The sequence below is a fragment of the Dendrobium catenatum genome, unplaced genomic scaffold (assembly GCF_001605985.2).
Source record: "Dendrobium catenatum unplaced genomic scaffold, ASM160598v2 fragScaff_scaffold_1523, whole genome shotgun sequence".
NCBI classification, from domain to species: Eukaryota; Viridiplantae; Streptophyta; class Magnoliopsida; order Asparagales; family Orchidaceae; genus Dendrobium; species Dendrobium catenatum.
Window position 1 is genome coordinate 256,814 of NW_021319985.1, and position 20,759 is coordinate 277,572.

General features: G+C 36.2%; 1 protein-coding gene, 1 long non-coding RNA gene and 1 pseudogene across 2 annotated transcripts in view; 1 reads left to right on the top strand and 2 right to left on the bottom strand.

The window, feature by feature from the left end:
• Window positions 1-18,683, bottom strand: part of LOC110098855 (protein CHAPERONE-LIKE PROTEIN OF POR1, chloroplastic) — a 43,880-nt gene extending 25,197 nt beyond the window's left edge. The window contains exon 1 of the mRNA XM_020825795.2: window positions 18,287-18,683. Within this exon, the coding sequence (XP_020681454.1) occupies window positions 18,287-18,628 (342 nt within the window). The 5' untranslated portion in view covers window positions 18,629-18,683. The remainder of the gene's footprint in view (window positions 1-18,286) is intronic.
• LOC114581110 lies at window positions 5,625-8,053 on the bottom strand. The gene is made up of 2 exons (XR_003702929.1): window positions 5,918-8,053; window positions 5,625-5,835 (listed from the first exon to the last, which is right to left on the bottom strand). It is a non-coding gene; the product is annotated as an uncharacterized LOC114581110 (long non-coding RNA).
• On the top strand, window positions 16,465-18,268 carry LOC110098857 (annotated as a pseudogene).
• Window positions 18,684-20,759: the final 2,076 nt, after the last annotated feature.

Sequence of the window (20,759 nt, forward strand, 5' to 3'; positions counted from 1 at the left end):
GAACTAAGTTCTGGGGTAAATTTTGGAAGGCAGATGGGTTTGTATATAAGACAACCCAAAGATTTCACCCTCATTTTTGTGAGGACTTTATGATCTGAGTTCTGGTTTTCTATAGGCGCAAGCCCCTATAGTTAATTACCCCTCCCAATAATGAGAGAGAACTTTTGATTAAGGCAAGTCATAAATAAGATACATAGAAAATACGTGTTATCTGGCATATAGTAGGAGCATGAGTTTTGGATTAGAAATATTTTGAGAATTTGAAGGTTCGATATTTAAACATTTGAAATTTCATCATCTTTCACTTAAAGCGAATGGTGGGGGAATAGATGATGGACCCGATCAAGATCTCATGGTTCCGTCATCCCGGGCTATCATGATCCCTGGTCTACTTAGTCAGAGGAGGTAGTCGACCCAACCTGACAGAAGTATCCTTGTCGGCAGCCATGAGTTGTTTCGTCCAAGGGGACCTTCTACACCTGGGGTAAATATTTGCCTAAGGGGACAAATTTGAATCCACCTTTAGCTAATAGAGGGCTTTATGACCTATCGATCATATCCTATTGATTCATATTTCAAGGATTTGATGTCATTAAGGAGCGTATTAGCTCTGACCATAACGAATATTTTGTGGTGCTATTTGGCAGCAAAACCACTAGGTTCAGAGGGCCTTGGGTCATAACCATTTATACTGTAGTGTCATTTGGCAGCAAAACCGCCAGTTAGAGGACACGTACCACGTCCTTAATGACAGGAGATTGTTTGAGAATGAATCCTAGTTATATTTTCGACTAAGCATTAGCTCTGTATGAGCTGAAGTAAATTTCAATTTGTCCATCTCGGCAAATTGTTATGGAGGGTGAATGGATTTTGTTTTAAGCATTAATGGATATGTTTAAATTTTAAATATTTAAATTTTGAGATTTTAAAATTTTTCTGGATTTTTGTGCATTTGGGATGACATTTTGAAGATGATTTTGAACCCCTTCGGTTGAGATATGCATTCAACACGACCATCATCGAGGTGTTTGGGGTCATTTCCATTTGATTAAATCGTGTCGACCCAATCAACTTGCAGATAAGGAATCGGATTTCGTATTTTTTTTTTATAGTGAATTCTCTTAATTATATGCCTTAAAGGTCTAATATGAATATATTAAAACAAATAAATTAGTTGCTGCAACCGTATATTTGTTTGATGGTTCGAGCTCATTGATCCATATAAGAGGATTAGGTTTGAATCTGAATTCACATATCGACCCGCGCAGCATCCCTAGACATCACATGTATACCAATAAAATGCTCGTCAGGGACCGTGCAGGTGTTTGGGGGCATTTTGTAATTATTTGTTGAATCTTGTCGACTCCTACTTGCTTAGGATGATCGGTTTCAAATTTATTGACCCGCGCAGCATCTCTAGGCTCCACGTGTGTTCCCACAACACGCTCGCCGGGGGCCATGCAGGTAAATGATTGTATACCCCTTGTGTACCTATATGCATACAAACCATGATTTAAAATTGCGCAATATGAGGCTCGCCTTGAGGCCTGCCTTTGCGCAATTCCAGTAAAAAACGCCTCGAGTTTTTGTAATGAGGCTTACGCCTCAACTTCGTTGAGGCCCGCCTTAAGGCCCGCCTCGCCTCACTGGCATGAGGCTTACGCCTCACGCTATATATATTAAAACTTATATAAATCTTGAAGTAAATGTCCGACATTGGACTCTATAGGAGAGGAGGAAGGGGAGAGAGCAGTTCATCATAATGATGATTCAAACGAAGAACCCCTTAGTGATGACAATGCTGATGATTTATGAGTTCTTATGTGATATGTCACTGCTATTTATTTTTAGAAATTGGAATTATATGTTAATGAAAAGAATACTGGGATTTGGGAAAGATAGAATTTTGAGTTGAACTATATTTCATGTTGTCTTATTATTGAGATATTTTGATTTCACTTCATATCTTATGATTTTTTATGTTTTATATTTTCACTCATTAGTATTTAAAAAATTTATGTTATGTTTACGCAATCTTTGGATTTTGAGGCTTACGCCTCAAAACGCCTTGAGGCTTACGCATCGCCTCACGAATAAAAAACGCCTCAATACCCGAATACGCAATTTTAGACATTGATACAAACTACGGTGCATGTGCAGGGGCACTCTTGGAATATTAGTAAATGCATTCTGTCCGCTTGCATGAGTGTTGCAGATTCGGTGGCATGGCGTAGCAGCTTATAGATTGAGTTGTTCGCTGCATATACAGGCAGACTGTCATGCACTACTTGCATGATTTATGCAGGTATATTGTAGTGCACTAACTAATCTCCTGCTTTATTTGTTGATGATTGCATTTGTATGATACATTTGTTAGTGGTCATTGCTTTGCATAAGAGTCTTCTAGAACTAACTACAAATATTTGCATTTGTTATAGTTATTTTGCATTTTGCCTATAGTTGACACAGTGGACATACAATAAACCTTTTATAAAGGCCCATGGGAATTTGCATTTGTTATATATTATCTACTTCTGCCTGCAAACGAGATGTTATATATGATGGATTCTGTATGTCATGAGGCATTTCATCATTTTTATGTTGACTCCCCTTTTCTCATTCACAGGAGAGGTTCTTCTGGACTTTAATATCAATAACTGTCATCTTGAAAAGAGCTCCTTTCAAGATCACCAGTGTAGTAGACTCATTATTTTCAGTGTTTATGGATACCAAAACTGTTTTCTTCTTAAGTATATGACTAAAAAGAAACTTTGGAATACCATGAAAATTAGTTCTAATTTATTCAAACATCCCTTTCTTTCTATCATGGGGTGTCCTGCGTACATCGAATTGTCTTCGTACTTGACATACTTGTAGGTCTCAATCACCGCAGTCATAGGTGATATTTATACTTGTGTCCACAAGGGTTCGTTGTATTTATGATACACCCATTATTGTTATCCACAAGTATTCATTTGCAGGGAGCCGTTCTATCCACTATGACCTCTTGAAAATGTTTGTAGAAGACTCATTGTTCCTACATCAAATTTACCTTTCACCAATCTCAGGTAGTAGGTGATGTTCATGTGTAAGGACTGATCTTCTACCATCAATTGATAGTGTTGTCTTCTTCGATCAACAGGGATTGTCATAGGAGTTCATTATTTCATGTATATATATGTTTGTGATGTATTGCAGAATCCCTCACATTTGCTCACAAACATGTATCGAATGTACAACAGACCTACAAAAGATCGTAGGCATTTGCATTTGGCATAGTCACTTTGTATCTTGTTTATGGACAACAAACTGAGTGTACCACGAGTTCTCTACAGTGGCCCGTGGATACTTACATTTGTTATAATCATTTGGTACTTTATTTGTAAATGACACTTCGTAGCCTTATATCTTTGCTTATAGAGAATAAATGTACTTGTGTCCATAGAAGATTTATTACGCTTACTACGTACCCACTATTGTTATCCACAAGTAATTTCAGTGGTCATCGTAAAGGACAGATGACTCCATATGTTTATTGACCTTCATTGCTTACAAGATCACTACTTTGATCTATAAGCAAGTGGTTGTATGCATGAAGAGCCGTATATCATTGCCTGTAGACACATCATCACATTTCTCATTCAATCATTGCATATATGTCAACTTAATTGGAGAGCTTGGGTCACTTTAATTTCATCACTTCTTTCCCCAATGATGATTCTTATCAAACATGCATTCTCTATTTGATCTCGATTGAGTAATCATGAATGTCGATCAATACTTGGAAGACGATCGTTTGCAATTTGACTGCGCTTTCATTTAATTTTTGTTTGCATGACAAACCACTCCACTTGCACATGGAGTGGAGGAAGAAACGAAGACCTCATTCTCTCGGGTATTTAACAACACATGTGGACATTCAACCGAGGCGAGATCATATTATTCTCAAGGAAGTGACGACAGCGCCGACCTGTACGAGGTAAGCAGGATTTTAGCAAAAAATTTGGGATTCTTCTGTTCCTTTTGTTTTTTTTATCTATTAAAGTCAACAAATGCCCCCCAATAAATGTTGTTCGCATATAGAGCAAATCATGTTTGTTGTATGTTGATTGACCCTGAAGATCTCTATATATTTGTTCTATAATTCATACTAGGGATTCCATTTAGTAGATCTCCAAGAATTTTCTTAGATGTCACACTAAGATTTTCATTTAGTGGATCTTCAAAAATTTGCTTAAATGTTGCACTAAGATTTTCATTTTATAGATCTCCAAAAGTCTATCTCTATATCTTCTTAGGTTTTAGATATACTTGTAATCTTCAGTGTAGTTGATATATTTACTCTTGGTCAAGTAGAGATCTCAGGGTACTGGGGTAGTGATAGAGTATTTTGTACTTCAAGTCTCTAGAGCATCACTCTGCAGATTGATGCTAGCATATGACATTGCGACATTTTGCACTTCTTTTGTCACCACTATTATCTTAGTTTCTTACATATTCATGAATGCTCGCATCTTTCTCTACAGTTTACAGGACTCTTGTTGTTTCAAGCTTTCTACAGTGACTTCTTGAGCTCAGGTACACTTTCTTCCCTTCTTCTTAGTTTTGATTTTACACTCATACTGATAATGTTTTGTATTTTATGCAAGTTACTACGGGAAGAGGATACAAGCTTCAGCCAATTTACTGCCTCAACAGACTTCAGTTTTGGTACGTTTTTACTTTATTTGTATAATTCTTTTTCTTTTTTAACTGCTTACTGACATTTTTGTTGTTATATGCAGGCTTCAAGAGGAGCGGGTTACTTTTTTGTGAGCCATCTCAGGAGACCTCTGCTTTAGGTACAATTTTCTTTTTTATAGTTTTACAAATATCTGCATGATACTTCTTTCTTATTGACACTTCTAATGCTTTATGCAAGTTCTAGAAGTGCAGAACACTTGATCTTTAGAAGGAGCGAAATAAAGCTGTCGGCTTCCTCTTCAGGCATAGTTTAGGGAACAGATTGTAGTCCTCTGTGAATGACATTGTACTTTTCTTTTTATTTCAGTTGATGTAACCTTGTAAAAAGATGTAGTCCATAAATCCGTATATGAATTCTGAACTTAATAAAATAAAGTGACTTTATAAATTCAGTTATTGATGAGCTCTCTTTTTACTGTTCTTGAGATTTCTATAGTTGTACTCTAACTTGTGTTCAAGTTATTGTAAATAATTTTAAATATTTATTTGGGGATCTCGACATACAGCGCGATGTCGACCCAAATAAATATTTAGAATGCTCCCAGTCTTTAATGACACTTGTAGATATCATTCGGGCTGCTTCTTTTCATAGCTTTAGACTGAGTCATGAGATTCTAGTTCTCCGCAGCACAAAGCACGGGACAGAAAGAACTAGAATCTCATGACTCAGTCTAAAGCTACGAAAAGAAGCAGCCCGAATGATATCTACAAGTGTCATTAAAGACTAGGGGCATTTTAAATATTTATTTAGGTTGATATTGCACTATATGCCGAGATCCCCAAATAAATATTTAAAATTATTCACAATATCATAAGCGTAAGTTAGAGTACAACTACAGAAATCTCAAGATCAATAAAAAGAGAACTCATCAACAACTGAATTTATAAAATCACTTTATTTTATTAAATTCAGAATTCATATACAAATTTATGGACTACATCTTTTTACAAGGTTACATCAGCTGAAAGAAAAGGAAAAGTACAATATCCTTCATAGAGGACTACAATCTGTTCCCTAAACTACGCCCAAATAGGAAGCCGATAGCTTTATTCCACTCCTTCTAAAGACCATGTGTTCTGTACTTCTAGGACCTGCACAAAATATTAGAAGTGTCAATAAGAAAGAAGAAGAATCATGCAGATATTTGTAAAACTACAAAAAAGAAATTTGTACCTGAAACAGAGGTCTCCTGAGATGACTCACGAAAAAGTATCCCGCTTATCTTGAAGCCTGCATAGAGCAACAAAAATGTCAGTAAGCAGCTAAAGAAAGAAAAAGAACTACACAAATAAAGTAAAAACGTACTAAAACTGAAGTCTCCTGAGGCAGTAAACTGGTTGAAGCTTGAATTCTCTTCCCGTAATAACTTGCACAAAATACAAAGCATTTTCAGTATGAGCGTAAAATCAAAACTAAGAAGAATGGAAGAAAATGTACCTGAGCCCAAGAAGTAACTATAGAAAACCTGAAACAACAAGAGTCTTGCAAACTGTAGAGAAAGATGCAAGCATTCATGAATATGCAAGAAACTAATATGACAGTGGTGGAAAAAGAAGAGCAAAAGATCGCAATGCCATATGCTAGCATCAATCTACAGAGTGATGCTCTAGAGACCTAAAGTACAAAGTACTCTATCACTACCCCGAGATCTCTACTTGACCAAGAGTAAATATATCAACTACATTGAATATTGCAAGTATATCTAAAACGAAGAAGATACAGAGATAGACTTTTGGAGATCTATAAAATGAAAATCTTAGTGCGACATCCAAATAAATTTTTGGAGATCCACTAAATGAAAATCTTAGTGTGAAATCCAAGCAAACTCTTGGATATTCGCTAAATGGAATCCCTAGTGTGACATCTAGAATGAATATCTAGAGATCTTCAGGGTCAATCAACATACAACAAATATGATTCGCTCTATACGCGAACCACATTTTTGTTGGGGGCATTTGTTGACCTTAACAGATTAAAAAAAAAGCAAAAGGATAGAAGAATCCCAGATTTTTCGTTAAAATCCCGCTTACCTCCTACAGGTTGGCGCCGTTCGCGTCACTTCCTCGTGAATTATACGAACTCGCCTCGGTTGAATGTACACATGTGTCGTCAAATACCCGAGAGAATAGGGTCTTCGTTTCTTCCTCCACTCCATGTACAAGTGAAGGGGTTTGGTATGCAAACAAAAATTAAATGAAAGCGCAATCAAATAGCAAACAATCGTCATCCAAGTATTGATCGACATTCATGATTACTCAATCGAGATCAAATAGAGGATGTATGTTCGATAAGAATCATCGGGGCAAGAAGTGATGAAATTAAAGTGACTCAAGCTCTCCAATTAAGTTGACATCCATGCGATGATTGAATGAGAAATATGATGAAGTGTCTACATGCAATGATATAAGGCTCTTCATGCATACAACCACTTACTTATAGATCAAAGTAGTGATACTTGTAAGTAATGAAGGTCAATAAACATATGGATTCATTTATCCTCTACGACGACCACTGAAATTACTTATGGATAACAATAGTGGATACATAATAAGCGTAGTAAATCCTCTATAGACACAAGTACATCTATTCTCCATAAGCAAAGATATAAGGCTACGATGAATCCAAATTCCTACGAGTCGTCGTAAAAAAGTATTTCATGTATGTGAAGTATCATCTACAAACAAAGTACCAAATGATTATAACAAATGTAAGTATCCACGAGCCACTGTAGAGAACTCGTGGTACACTCAATTCATTGTTCATAAGCAAGATACAAAGTTATTATGCCAAATGCAAATGCTTACGATCCTTTTTTGGAGGTCTGTTGTACATTCGATACATGTTTGTGAGCAAATGTGAGGAATTCTGCAATACATCACAAATATATATAAGCATGATGTAATGAACTCCTATGACAATCCCTGTTGATTGAAGAAGGTAGCACTGTCAATTGATGGTAGAAGATCAATCCCTACACACGAACATCACCTGCCACCTGAGATTGGTGAAAGGTGGATATGATGTAGGAATAATGGGTCTTCTACAAATATTTCCAAGAGGTCGTAGTTGATACAACGATTCTCTGCAAATGAATACTTGTGGATAACAACAATGGGTGTATCATAAATACAACGAACCCTTGTGGACACAAGTACAAATATCACCTATGACAGCGGTGATTGAGATCTACAAGTACGTCAAGTACGAAGACAACTCGATGTACGGAGTACACCTCCTGATAGAAAGAAATGGATGTTTGAATAAATTAGAACTAAACTTCCTGGTGTTCCAAAATTTCTTTTTAGCCATATACTTAAGAAGAAAACAGTTCTGATATCTACAAACACCGGAAATAACAAGTCTAATACATTGGTGATCTTGAAAGTAGCTCTTGAAAGGAGCTCTTTTCAAGACGGCGATCATTGATATCAAAGTCCAGAAGAACCTCCCGGTAAATGAGAAAAGGGGAGTTAACATCAAAATGATGAAATGCCTCATGACATCCAGAATCCATCATATATACAACATCTCGTTTGCAAGCAGAAGTAGATAATGTATAACAAATGCAATTTCTCATGAGCCTTCATAAAAGGTTTATTGTATGTCCAGTGTGTCAACCATAGGCAAAATGCATAATAACTATAACAAATGCAAATACTTGTAGTTAGTTCTAGAAGACTCTTATACAAAACAATGACCACTGACAAATGTATCATGCGAATGCAATCATCAATAAATAAAGCAGGAGATTAGTTAGTGCACTACAATCTACCTGTATAAATCATGCAATTAGTGCACGACAGTCTATCTGTATAAAGTAGCAAACAACTTAACCTATAAGCTGTTATGCCATGCCACCGAATCCGCAAAACTCATACAAGAGAACAAAATGCGTTTACAAATATTCCAAGAGTACCCCTGCACATACTTCGTAGTTTGTATGTACATAGGTACACAAGGGATATACAATCATTTACCTGCATAGGCCCCAGCGAGCCTGTTGTGGGAACACACTTGGCGCCTAGGCATGTTACGCAGGTCAATATATTTGAACCCGATCCTCCAAAGCAAGTAGGAGTCGACAAGGTTCAACAAATGATTACAAAATGCCCCAAACACCCGCATGGGCCCCGACAAACGTGTTATTGGTACACACGTGACGTCTAGGGATGCTGCGCGGGTCGATAAGTAAATTCAGATTAGAATCCGATCCTCCTATGCGGATCAATGGGAGAGGACAGGGTTCGGACCATCAAACAAATACATCGGTTGCTGCAACCTCCGATGTATATTTTTAATACATCATATTAGGGCTTCAAGGCATATAATCAAGAGAATTCACTAGCAAAGACATAAAACTTACGAAACCCGGTCCCCTATCGGCAAGTTGATAGGGTCGACACGATTTAATAAAATGAAAATGACCCCAAACACCCCGATGATGGCCGTGTTGAATGCATATCTAACCGGAGGGGTTCATAAACATCTTCAAAATGTCATCCCAAATGCCCAAAAATCCATAAAAATTCCAAAATCTCAAAATTCAAATATTTAAAATTGAAACAAATCCATTAATGCTTAAAGCAAAATCCATCCACCCAATTTGTCAAGGTGGACAAATTGAAATTTACTTCAACTCACATAGAGCTAATGCCTAATCGAAAATATCACTAGGATCCATTCTCAAACAATCTCTTACCATTAAGGACGTGGTACGTGTCCTCTAACCGGGGATTTTGCCGCCAAATGGCACTGCAGGATAAACGGTTATGACCCGGGGCCCTCTGAACCGAGCGGTTTTGCCGCCAAATGACACTACGAAATACCGGTTATGGCCAGAGCTAATACGTTCCTTAATGACATCAAATCCTTAAAATATAAATCAATAAGATATGATCAATAGGGCACAAAGCCCTCTGTAGCAAAGATTCAAATTTGTCCCCTTAGTCAAATATTCACCCCAGGTCTACAAGATCCCCTTGGGCGAAACAACACATGGCTGCCGACAAGGATTCTTCTGTCAAGTTGGGTCGACTACCTTCTCTGACTAAGTAAACTAGGGACCACGATGGTCCGAGATGACGGAACCATGGGATCTTGATCGAGTCCATCATCCATTCCCCCACCATCCGCTTTAAGTGAAAGATGGTGGAATTTCAAATGTTTAAATATCGAACCTTCAAATTTCCAAATATTTCTAATCCCAAACTCATGCTGCTACTATATGTCAGATAACACGTATCTTCTACGTATCTTATTGATGAGTAGCCTTAATCGAATGTTCTCTCTCGTTATCGGGAGGGGTAATTAACTATAGAGGCTTGCACCTATAAGAAATCAGAACTCAGATCATAAAGTCCTCGCAAAAATGAGGGCGAAATCTCTGTGTAGTGTCTTATCTACAAACCCATCTGCCTTCCAAAATTTACCTCAGAACTTATCCGTTAAAACTCCCTCGCTAAAGAATGCAAAAGTGGTGCGGAGGCCGGGGCTGAATTTTCGGAGCCCACAATGAACTAGAGTATTAAAATTTTTATGTCAATAAAGCTCATGCATCGAGTTGAATCCGACCTATCAAAACCTAAATGCTATAATGGCATATTTTTTTTCAAAAAAAAAAAGCTAAATCTTAATCAATGATCAATGCCCTGAGTGTAACGTATTTTCGTTGAGCCTACCCATTTTGGATTCCTTTGTTGATTGCTAAATCAAATTAAGTCAGGAAGGCATCAATCTTCCATCATGATCAACGTGCCAGGATCAAATCCAATGACAAAAAGCATGTATATGCTTTCCTGAGAGGTCGAATGTAACAAACTAATTTTTACATAGAATGGGGCACAATAAAATTCTCATGCACAAAAATCTCATAATAAATGCCAGCATACGATTGTCAAATTCCACATTCATATTATCAATCGTACAATGATGATGTGCTGAAATGCTGAAATTATTCTTTTAAAACTTGATCGCTTCAAAATTAAACTTTGGTTGGATAAGCCGAACAATTAGATCCAAACCCAATTTTAAGAAAGGCTCGATCTTCATGCAAATCAATATTCAATTCTAAATAAAAAATCGACTTTTTGGCATTACTGGAGACACCTAATGCCAAACCCCCATTAAGTCCTGCCCCATTGGGGCTATGTGGCAAGGAAGTGTCCCCACCTAATTATTTTCTTTATGGTAGTGCAAGAGTCTTTGTTTTCACTTTAGTCCCATGTTGTCACTGGGAAAGAAGGGGTCCTCATTATGTTCTATACATAACTAGTTTAATTATCCGTGCATGTTGTTAGGTCTTAAGTAATACATAAGAATATCTTTAAATATAAAAATAATTTATTTATTTGTTTTTTAAATTAAATTTAATAACGACGATGATTTATTCTTGATGAGATGGACTACTCAACATTAAAATCATCTAAAGCACCTCCATCATATGCCTTTAAGAAAATGTGGTATAAATACAAAATTGATAATATGGTGAAAAAAATTGTATTAGAATATTTTAATACAAAAATGATAATAATGCAATTTAATGCTTTTGGATTTGCTTTGAGGTGATTGTAATATATAAATAATTTATGAGAAAAGAATCAAAATGATCTCTTGGCTCTTTATGAAGGACCAAAATGATTCCCAACTATATTACATGATCATTCCAGTCCCTCAAATATTCAAAAAGGAATCAAAATAGTCCCTTGGTTTGATTATTTTGATTCATATTTAAGGAGTTGAGGATCCAAAATAATCATTTAATAAAGTTGGGGACCATTTTCTCAATAATTTATATTGCATCCATCTCAAATAAAATTCAATGACTTCAATGTTAATCATAATAAAAAAATTTAATCGAATTATCATGACAAATTTTTTTTAATATGTTTAAAAGATATGTAATTCAATGTCCTTAATCATAAAACAAATATAAAAATAATAATTTTATTTTAATAAAATATAATAAACACATTAATATAAATAAAAAGTTGATATAATAGTTATTAGAATAGCAAGTTTAAATTTAATGGCCCTAGTTAAGCACCAATTGTAGCGATTCCCCCTAGAGCAAAAATAACATTGATTATTTCTTCAACAAAGAATCTGTTCGTCACTGACCTACTGAAGGACAATGGAAAGAAACAAAAACCTCACCAACCGTAATTTCTTCATCAAGACGTACATAACAATGATTGTAGTTTAACTAATCTTGAATCACTTGACCCTCTTTCCAACATGCAACAAAAAGCAAAGCAGAGACTTTTAATTCATTAATCCATAACAACAAAAGAACATGATTATGATCTTCAAAGTACAAAACATAATGATACAATGATAAATGCCGTATATCAAAAATGATCTAGAATGTCGATCATGTTTCCCAAAATATATCATCTCTATTATTGAATTGCTTTTAGCAAACACCACCAAAAAACAATAAGCCTACCCCTAAGGAAAGATTCCTTAGGTATGATATCCCAATGCCTAAGTCTGTAAATGAGCTTGGAATCATCAGAAAGGATTGAGAGCAAGAGAAAGGACTGAAAGCTAGTCTCCTTCAAAGTGTAAGATGGTATCAAGGTGATCCTTACATCCCCCACTTAACACCCTGCCCCCTCTCTTTCGAGGCCTTTATAAATGCATGAATGAAGGATGTTTAAGTGGCTTGGCGAAGAGTATAGTGGATAGATAAGCCACCTCATCTTAGAGATTTGTGACAAACAAAAAATGCCCCTTCATTGAGGGCTTTAGTCCTTTAGCCAATCATAAGTGAAATAATCAAGGCACATCGACTTTGGGATCTACAATGGACCGTCATCCCCTTGGTTATGATGGATAAATTGATAGAGGCCCCAAGCCTCAAAATTAGTGATGTGAGAATGTTATGAATAACTAAGTCTAAAATAGAAGGTGAACTGCATTTTAAAGGTTATTTATGTGATAGAAAGCTCTATATATAAATTTTATTTTCTATGCATACCAGGTTTGAGAACTAAGCATTTATTTTCTTTAAACAAAATAATTACATCCACTAAATAAATTAAATATTTAATGTTCTTCTTATCATGATTTCACAAAATAATAATAATATAAGATTAGAAAAAAAAAACTATAATGTGAGATCTAGATATACGCTTTAGATGAAGATTGTGAGAATAAGATTGACCTTAGTGACCTTAGCACTCTAAATAAAAATAAAGATTTTTATTTTTATCATCACATTAGTAAAACCAAAGTTAGAGGGCCTTTAAAGAAAATGAAGTATGGAAAAACTATTGAACCTGATGATATCCAATAGAGGTGTGAAAATGCTTAGGAGATGAAGGAATTTCTTGGCTCACAAAACTTTTTAATATTATTTTTAAGACAAAAGTTGTCAGATAAGTGGAGAAGGAGTGCAGTGGTTCCTATTTTTAAAAATAAATGTGATACACAAGAGTGCAAATTATAGAGGAATTAAGTTAATGTTTCTCAAAATCATGGAAGAGAGTTATTGAGCATATGTTATAACATGATACTAATTTTTCTCAAAATCAATTTCGATTCATGCTAGATAGGTCTACTATGGAAGCTATACATTTATTGAGAGATTTGATGGTGAAGTATAATAGAGAGAATAAAGAGGACATACATATGATATTTTTTTTATTTAGAGAAAGCATATGATAAAGTTCCAAGAGAAGTGCTCTGGAGAGTTCTAGAAAAAAAGGGAGTTAATAATGCTTATATTCAAGTCATTAAGGATATGTATGCATGAGGTGTTACTTTTGTTCAATTACAAGGTGGTTTGGCCAAGTATTTTTCTACTTCAGTTGGATTACATAAAGGACCAGCCATGGTTTAAAATTACGCAACAAGAGGCACGCCTCAGCGCAATTCTTCCCTTTAACACAACGAGGGGAACGATTCGTCCGTGTTCCGCGAGGTGTACGCCTCAAATCAGCAGAGGCACACCATCTCGCCTCTAAAAATGCTTATAAACCTAAACCTAATATCGATGCTTTTATTCATTCCTTTCGTTCTTGCTCCTGCATTTAGCCTCTTCGACTTCCCTTAAAGCATGACAGGGAGAGCTTCAGATGTTCACCAAAAGCTTTCTTTCCTTACTCGATAACGTTCTAAAAGCTTCGTTCGTTGCCTTCTTCAAACGTTCGTAGGTGGAGTCGGCCTTCTTCAAATGTCGTCTTCGACTTCCCTGCATTCGTGCGCTTCGACTTAGGCTGCATTCAGCATCTTCGACTTTGCCGCATAACAGGTAGAACTTCGAATGTTCGCCAAAAGCTTCCTTGCCTTACTCGACGACGTTTTGAAAGCTTTGTTGCCTTCTTCTAATGTTCGTAGGTGGAGTCGACCTTCTTCTTCGAGCGTGATCTTTGACTTCCCTGCGTTTGTGTACTTGGACTTCAGCGGACGGCTGCATTCGGCCTCTTCACACTTCGTTCACTGATTTTTGTTGAAATTGCATCCAATTCCTAACACCAAGGTAATCTATAAGTCAAATTGCTTACACGAAAAGGGTCTTTACACATCATTCGTATGCTGCTAGCTGTGTGCGCTATTGGTTTCCAACATGCAACAACTTAGTGAACCAAGTAACTAACAATTCTCAAAATTAAACTTACACAACTCGCCTTGGCCTGTTGGTTGAGAGCTTAGGCTTCCAACCAAAAGTTCTTGGGTTCGAGTCTTTGTATATGTGTTGTGTGTGTGAACTTGCCTTAAATGGCCTAAATGTCCAAAAAAAAAAATTTAATTCTCAAAATTAAACTTAGTTATTCTTAAAATTCTCAAAATTTGCAAAAAATGCATTTTTTAGCAAGATTTATTTTTACTAGTTATTCTTAAATTTTCTTGAAAAATATAAATTCACTTCAAAAAACCATAGATATTGAAATACACGAGTAATATGATAACTTAAACTTAGTCCAAAAGATTTGTTTTGGGTCAAAATCATATATTTGAGGTTCATTAAGGAAATCATATAAAAAGTTACTATAAAACTTTTAACGAAAAAAAAAAATCTAGCCACTTCAAAAAAAAAATCAAATTCTGCTAATCTTGCAAATATAAACAATTCTTATTTTAACTGTTTTTCATAAATTTTCACTGAGAATTATAAATACACTTTGAAAAATTATGAAAATTGTAATATGATAATTTAAGCATGTTCCAAAAAATTTATGATTTTCACTTTAATTTCAAACAACATATTCCTTGACATTTCATATCTTGTATTTTTTTTATGTTTTATATATATGACAATTTATTTCTTATGTCAGCTTTTAATATATTATTAGATTAGTATATTAAAATTTTATCATTTTGACTTTACACAATTTTCTCATTCTGATGCTTACGCAAAATGCCTTGAGGCTTACGCCTCGCCTCACAAATGAAAAACACCTCAATACCCAATTACGCAATTTTAAACATTGGGATCAGCTTCAAGCACATATATTTTCGCTTTAGACATGAATGTTTGTACTAAAAATATGCAAGAGGATGTACCCTGGTGTATGCTTTTTGTTAATGATATTTTTCTTATTGATACGACTAGAGAGAGAGTTGAAGGAAAACTTGAATTATGGAGGTCAACCTTAGAATCTAAATGGTATCGTTTGAGTAGATCTAAAACTAAATATATTGAGTGTAATTTTAATAGTAATAGATCTAGTTGGGGGTTTGTGATGGGAAATCAATTCATCAAAAAGATTACACGTTTTAGATACTCAGGTATATTATTCTAAGTGACCATGAAATAGATGGGATTATTATTAGTAGAATTCAAGTTGGCTTGTTCAAAAATCTAACGGGCCTACGTCTCTCTTTTACTAAGGCAAAGTGAAGCCTCTCTCCTTCATGGGCACCCAATACTTCAGATCAAAGAGAAAATATTATGCCCCTAGCACAACCGGCTAAATAACAACATCCACTTTAAGAAATGGAACCGTCCACTCCTAACCAAACGCACTAAATAATTAAACTTTTACAAGAACTATTGTTAAGATCAGCACTCTCTCTCTCTCGTTAAACCAAAAAAAAACAAATTCTCAATAGCCAAATATTCAAATTTGAGGATTAAAGGTTTGTATGATGAAGATGACTTGATGTATAAACTTCTCTCTTTTTTTTTCTCTTTAGATTCTCTTTTAGGATTTGTAATTATAAGAGTTATAGTTCCAATTGATAGCCACATTAATAATAATCCCACCATAATAATCATCAACATTCATAAAAAGAAAATCCTCAATTCATGCTAATTATAAATTGAAATTCAGGTTACTATTTGATCATATGGAACAATCATTATCATACAGCATGATCATTTCAAAGTCTAATCATATAATAAGCTAAACTTTATATGCTAATTAATTAAATTTGGAAGTATATCATACAGTACAATCAATTTAATTTTTGAAATAAATATTTAATATAAAATCAATCATTGTCATTTATTTTGTATTTAAGCAAATTATACAATGTGATCCATATCATACAATACAATCATAAGATTAGTCCTCATTAATTACTTTATCTCTTAACTAATCAAACAATTCCAATAACTGAAGATCTATGATCAAACCTAATCATACAATGCAATCCCTTATCACACGGTACAACTAGTTCAAGATTTTCCAGTAGTGCTTATTTCTTGGTTTATTTAATATTCAATTTAAATTTGAGTTTGTGCAAGTCAAATTTCCTGGCAAATTTCCTGGGAGCTTTATTGTCTTGAGCATGGCATACAGCCAGATGGCCAGATGCCAAGTGACAAAACAGTTGGTGGAGGTGATGATGCTTTCAATACCTTCTTCAGTGAGACTGGAGCAGGGAAACATGTTCCCCGAGCTGTTTTTGTAGATCTGGAACCAACTGTAATTGATGAGGTGAGGACCGGAAGCTACCGCCAACTCTTCCATCCCGAGCAGCTCATCAGCGGCAAGGAAGATGCAGCCAACAACTTTGCTCGTGGCCATTACACAATTGGCAAAGAGATTGTTGATATATGCCTTGACCGGATCAGGAAGTTAGCTGACAACTGCACTGGTCTTCAAGGCTTCCTCGGTCTTCAATGCTGTGGGTGGAGGCACTGGATCAGGCCTCGGCTCTCTTCTCCTCGAGAGGCTCTCTGTCGACTATGGAAAGAAGTCAAAACTTGGATTTACAGTCTACCCCTCGCCGCAAGTGTCGACCTCTGTGGTTGAGCCTTACAACAGCGTCCTCTCCACACATTCCCTGCTTGAACACACCGATGTGGCTGTTCTTCTCGACAACGAAGCCATCTAATGCATCTGCAGGCGCTCACTTGACATTGAACGCCCGACCTACACCAACTTGAACCGCCTCGTCTCACAGGTGATTTCATCCCTTACCGCCTCGCTAAGGTTTGATGGCGCCCTAAATGTGGATGTAACTGAGTTCCAAACCAACTTAATACCATATCCGAGAATCCACTTCATGCTCTCATCCTATGCTCCGGTGATCTCCGCTGAAAAAGCCTACCACGAGCAACTCTACGTTGCTGAAATCACCAACAGCGCCTTCGAACCGTCCTCCATGATGGCCAAATGCGATCCCCGCCATGGCAAATACATGGCTTGCTGCTTGATGTATCGCGGCGATGTGGTGCCGAAGGACGTTAATGCGGCGGTGGCCACCATCAAGACGAAACGGACGATCCAGTTTGTGGACTGGTGTCCGACGGAGTGCGGAATCAACTAGCAGCCACCGACGGTGGTGCCCGGCGGCGATCTTGCGAAGGTGCAGAGGGCTGTGTGCATGATCTCTAACTCGACGAGTGTGGCGGAGGTGTTCTCGAGGATTGATCATGTTTGATCTGATGTATTCGAAAAGGGCATTCGTGCACTGGTACGTGGGCGAGGGAATGGAGGAGGGTGAGTTTTCAGAGGCCAGAGAGGATTTGGCTGCTCTTGAGAAGGATTATGAAGAGGTTGGTGCTGAATCTGGGGAGGGTGATGAGCCTGAAGAGGGTGATGAGTATTGATTAGACATTTTTTTCTTAAATTTTAAACTATGTAGTGTTTGGTTGTGAGAGAGAGCTTTGTCTGTGTGTGGTTTGTGTTAATTTTATTGTTATGTTTCTGTGTTGGTCAGTTGGTCTGGTGGAAATGCTGCTGTTTCGTTTGACAAAATGCGACTACGAAGACTGTGCTTGCTTTAAGTTTGCTTTTGTTGATTAAATTACATTGTTGATTTCATTTTGTGATTAGAAAAAAAAAAAACTAAACAAGCACTCTAAAAAAGCAAACTCTCAGCTTTCATAAAACAGAACTTTTCTTCGCAACACTTTTTTCAGAGATTTATTGATTAGCAGAGGCAGTCAGTAAAAACCCATTCCAAACTGAGCCCAAACTCACCATCTAGGAATGGCATTCAAACTAAATGAAGCAACGAAGAACCACCTTCACAAATCAGCAAAACCTAATTACATCATGTTCATCAAATTTCGCCCCATTCGCTACCCCAATCAGACTAAAATACATAAAACAAATAAGAAAAGAACAAGAATCGTGAAACCATAACCTGGGCAATCGCTTCCTGATCGTCCTTGCAGGAAGCAACGATGGCGCACTTAGCGCGAAGGATTTCATCAAAGGACGCTCCTTCCCGCAACCCGAGAACTTTAAGCGCGTTCTCTACTGACATCTCCGATGGCGCCGAGGAATCATCCGCCCTCGCTGCCAGTGGAGTTGCCGGACGACGAGCCCTCCAACTTCGAACTCCCTTCGCATGAATCGATGCACGACAGGGCAAAGACTTGTAGATCACGGGATCTTCGATGCCGGTCCCCAGCTGCGAAGGAGAAACTGCCAGCGATGGAATTTTGTGGAGGAATGTGCGGTTGAGTACAAGAGCCGCCGCCATCCTCCCTCTCAGTCCGCCAGTTTTTTTCTTCCTCTTTTTTTATCAGATGAGATGGAAAGATGGACAAATTTTGAGAATTATTAAACAGAAATGACAAAAAAGAAAAAAAAAAAAAAAGTAGAGGACGGGCAACTCCTGAAGGAATACTTTGCGGTAGGGGTGTCAATTTTTGACACGACTCGAATCTGATCCTAAAAAATTCGGATTCGGGTTAACCCTAACCCGAAACTGGTCGGGTTCGGGTTGAACAAATCAACCCGTTTTAAAAATTGGATTGGGTTCGGGTTGACCCAGCAACCCGAAATTGACCCGAAAGTGTCACGAAAACTCATATTTGACCCGAAAACCCAAGATTGACCCGTTTTTGACCTGATTTTGACCCGACAATCGAATATTGACCCGATTTTTGACCCAAAAATTAATAATTTTAGGTCAACTTTGGGTCATTCGTGTCAGGTCAGGTTGACCCGAACCCAAATCGAGTCGAGTTCGGGTCCGAAAACTTGACCCATTTTTATGAACGGGTCGGATTCGGGTTGACCCGAATAGTGCCGGGTAAAATTCTGATCCGACCCAAACCCGACTCGCTGACCCGAATTGACACCCCCCCCTACCTTGCGGCACTTTGATGGGAATAAAGTTTAAAAAAATGTCAAGGTGTAAGTGATGACTCAATGATAATGTCCAACAAAACTTATTATCAAAGATTTTAGTTAAAATGATGGTGTTAACAATAGGATATTTTATATTTTATAAGAAAAAAAATGACTCATTATTCAATGATAATACTAGTATATTATAATTTAGATATATATTAAATGGTTGTGAAAATTAACTTTTGAATTGTAAGTTATAAGAAGAAGTTTATATGAATTAATATGAGATTTTTCAGTTAAAAAAAGGAACATTAAGCTTTTTTTTAATTAAGAGCAACGTCTCGTTAATAATTATATATCATAAAAAGTTTTACATTAAATGTCTACTAAAAGAATATATTAAATTACATTAAATGATGATAGATTTGATGAAATAATCAAAAAACTAAAAAAAGAGCCTTCAAAACACCTAGATCAAATGATCTTCTTCTAATATATGTGATTGTTGTCATCCAATGTAACATCAAGATAGTAATGCATCGAATCTACTCAACTTGAGTAAGCCAAAAATAGGCACCTAATTGCAACCACATCATTAACATGATTCATTGTCACCCAGATCAAAAAGGTAAAACGTATACCCCAAATGCTATCCAACTAGTTTCTATCTAAGAACTAAAACCAACATAGATAGGAAGAATGGAATAGAAAAGTTTCCAGCAAAATTGTAAGGAGCAAATGAGGTATTTAGGATATGTCGTATCAAAAATAAGTATAAATAGGAGAAGACCGTCATAAGGAAACCAAGGAATGTATGAAATATCTACAATCCATTCAATGAATATATTCAAACATCCTCAAAACCTTTCAACCAAACAAAACTCTATCCATTGCAGCCAAAATTATTTGCTAAGTGAATGACAATAATTTCATAAGTTACATAAATAACATTTTTTTTCATGCAACCATATAAGTTGTTGTCAAAATTGAAGGCCAAAAAAAGGTCAAGTAGCTCCCACATGTTCAAAAATAATAATTATTGGGTGACAATACATAAATATTACATCCACTCTAAACCACCATGTTAAAATAGAAAAACCTTTCAACCTAATTGAGAGAAGTAATAGCAACAAGAATGAGAGAAAGTTGATAACATTAAGAGTAGAATAACTAAATAATATTTGCAAGCAAATTCTCATAACTCTCATCCTTTTTGCCTTTTAAACTAATAGCAAAATGAATTTTCCATCAAAATGCATGTATTGTACTACTTCTAAATATGCAATTATTCCTTTTAAGCCAAATGTAATAAGTAGTAATATGTATAGCAAAAAAGGCGGCCTTGTTTGATAAATTTGCATTCAACAAAGTTAGCATGATTTTACACATGATGGAGGGAACCAACCAAATAAAAGAATTTCCCATTTGGGATGCAATTCTTAAGCAATAATAAAGACACCTCATAATAAAAAAATAAAAAAAAGATATGTGTGGCATTCATTAAATTGACTGCACAAAACACAAGTTTGATGCAC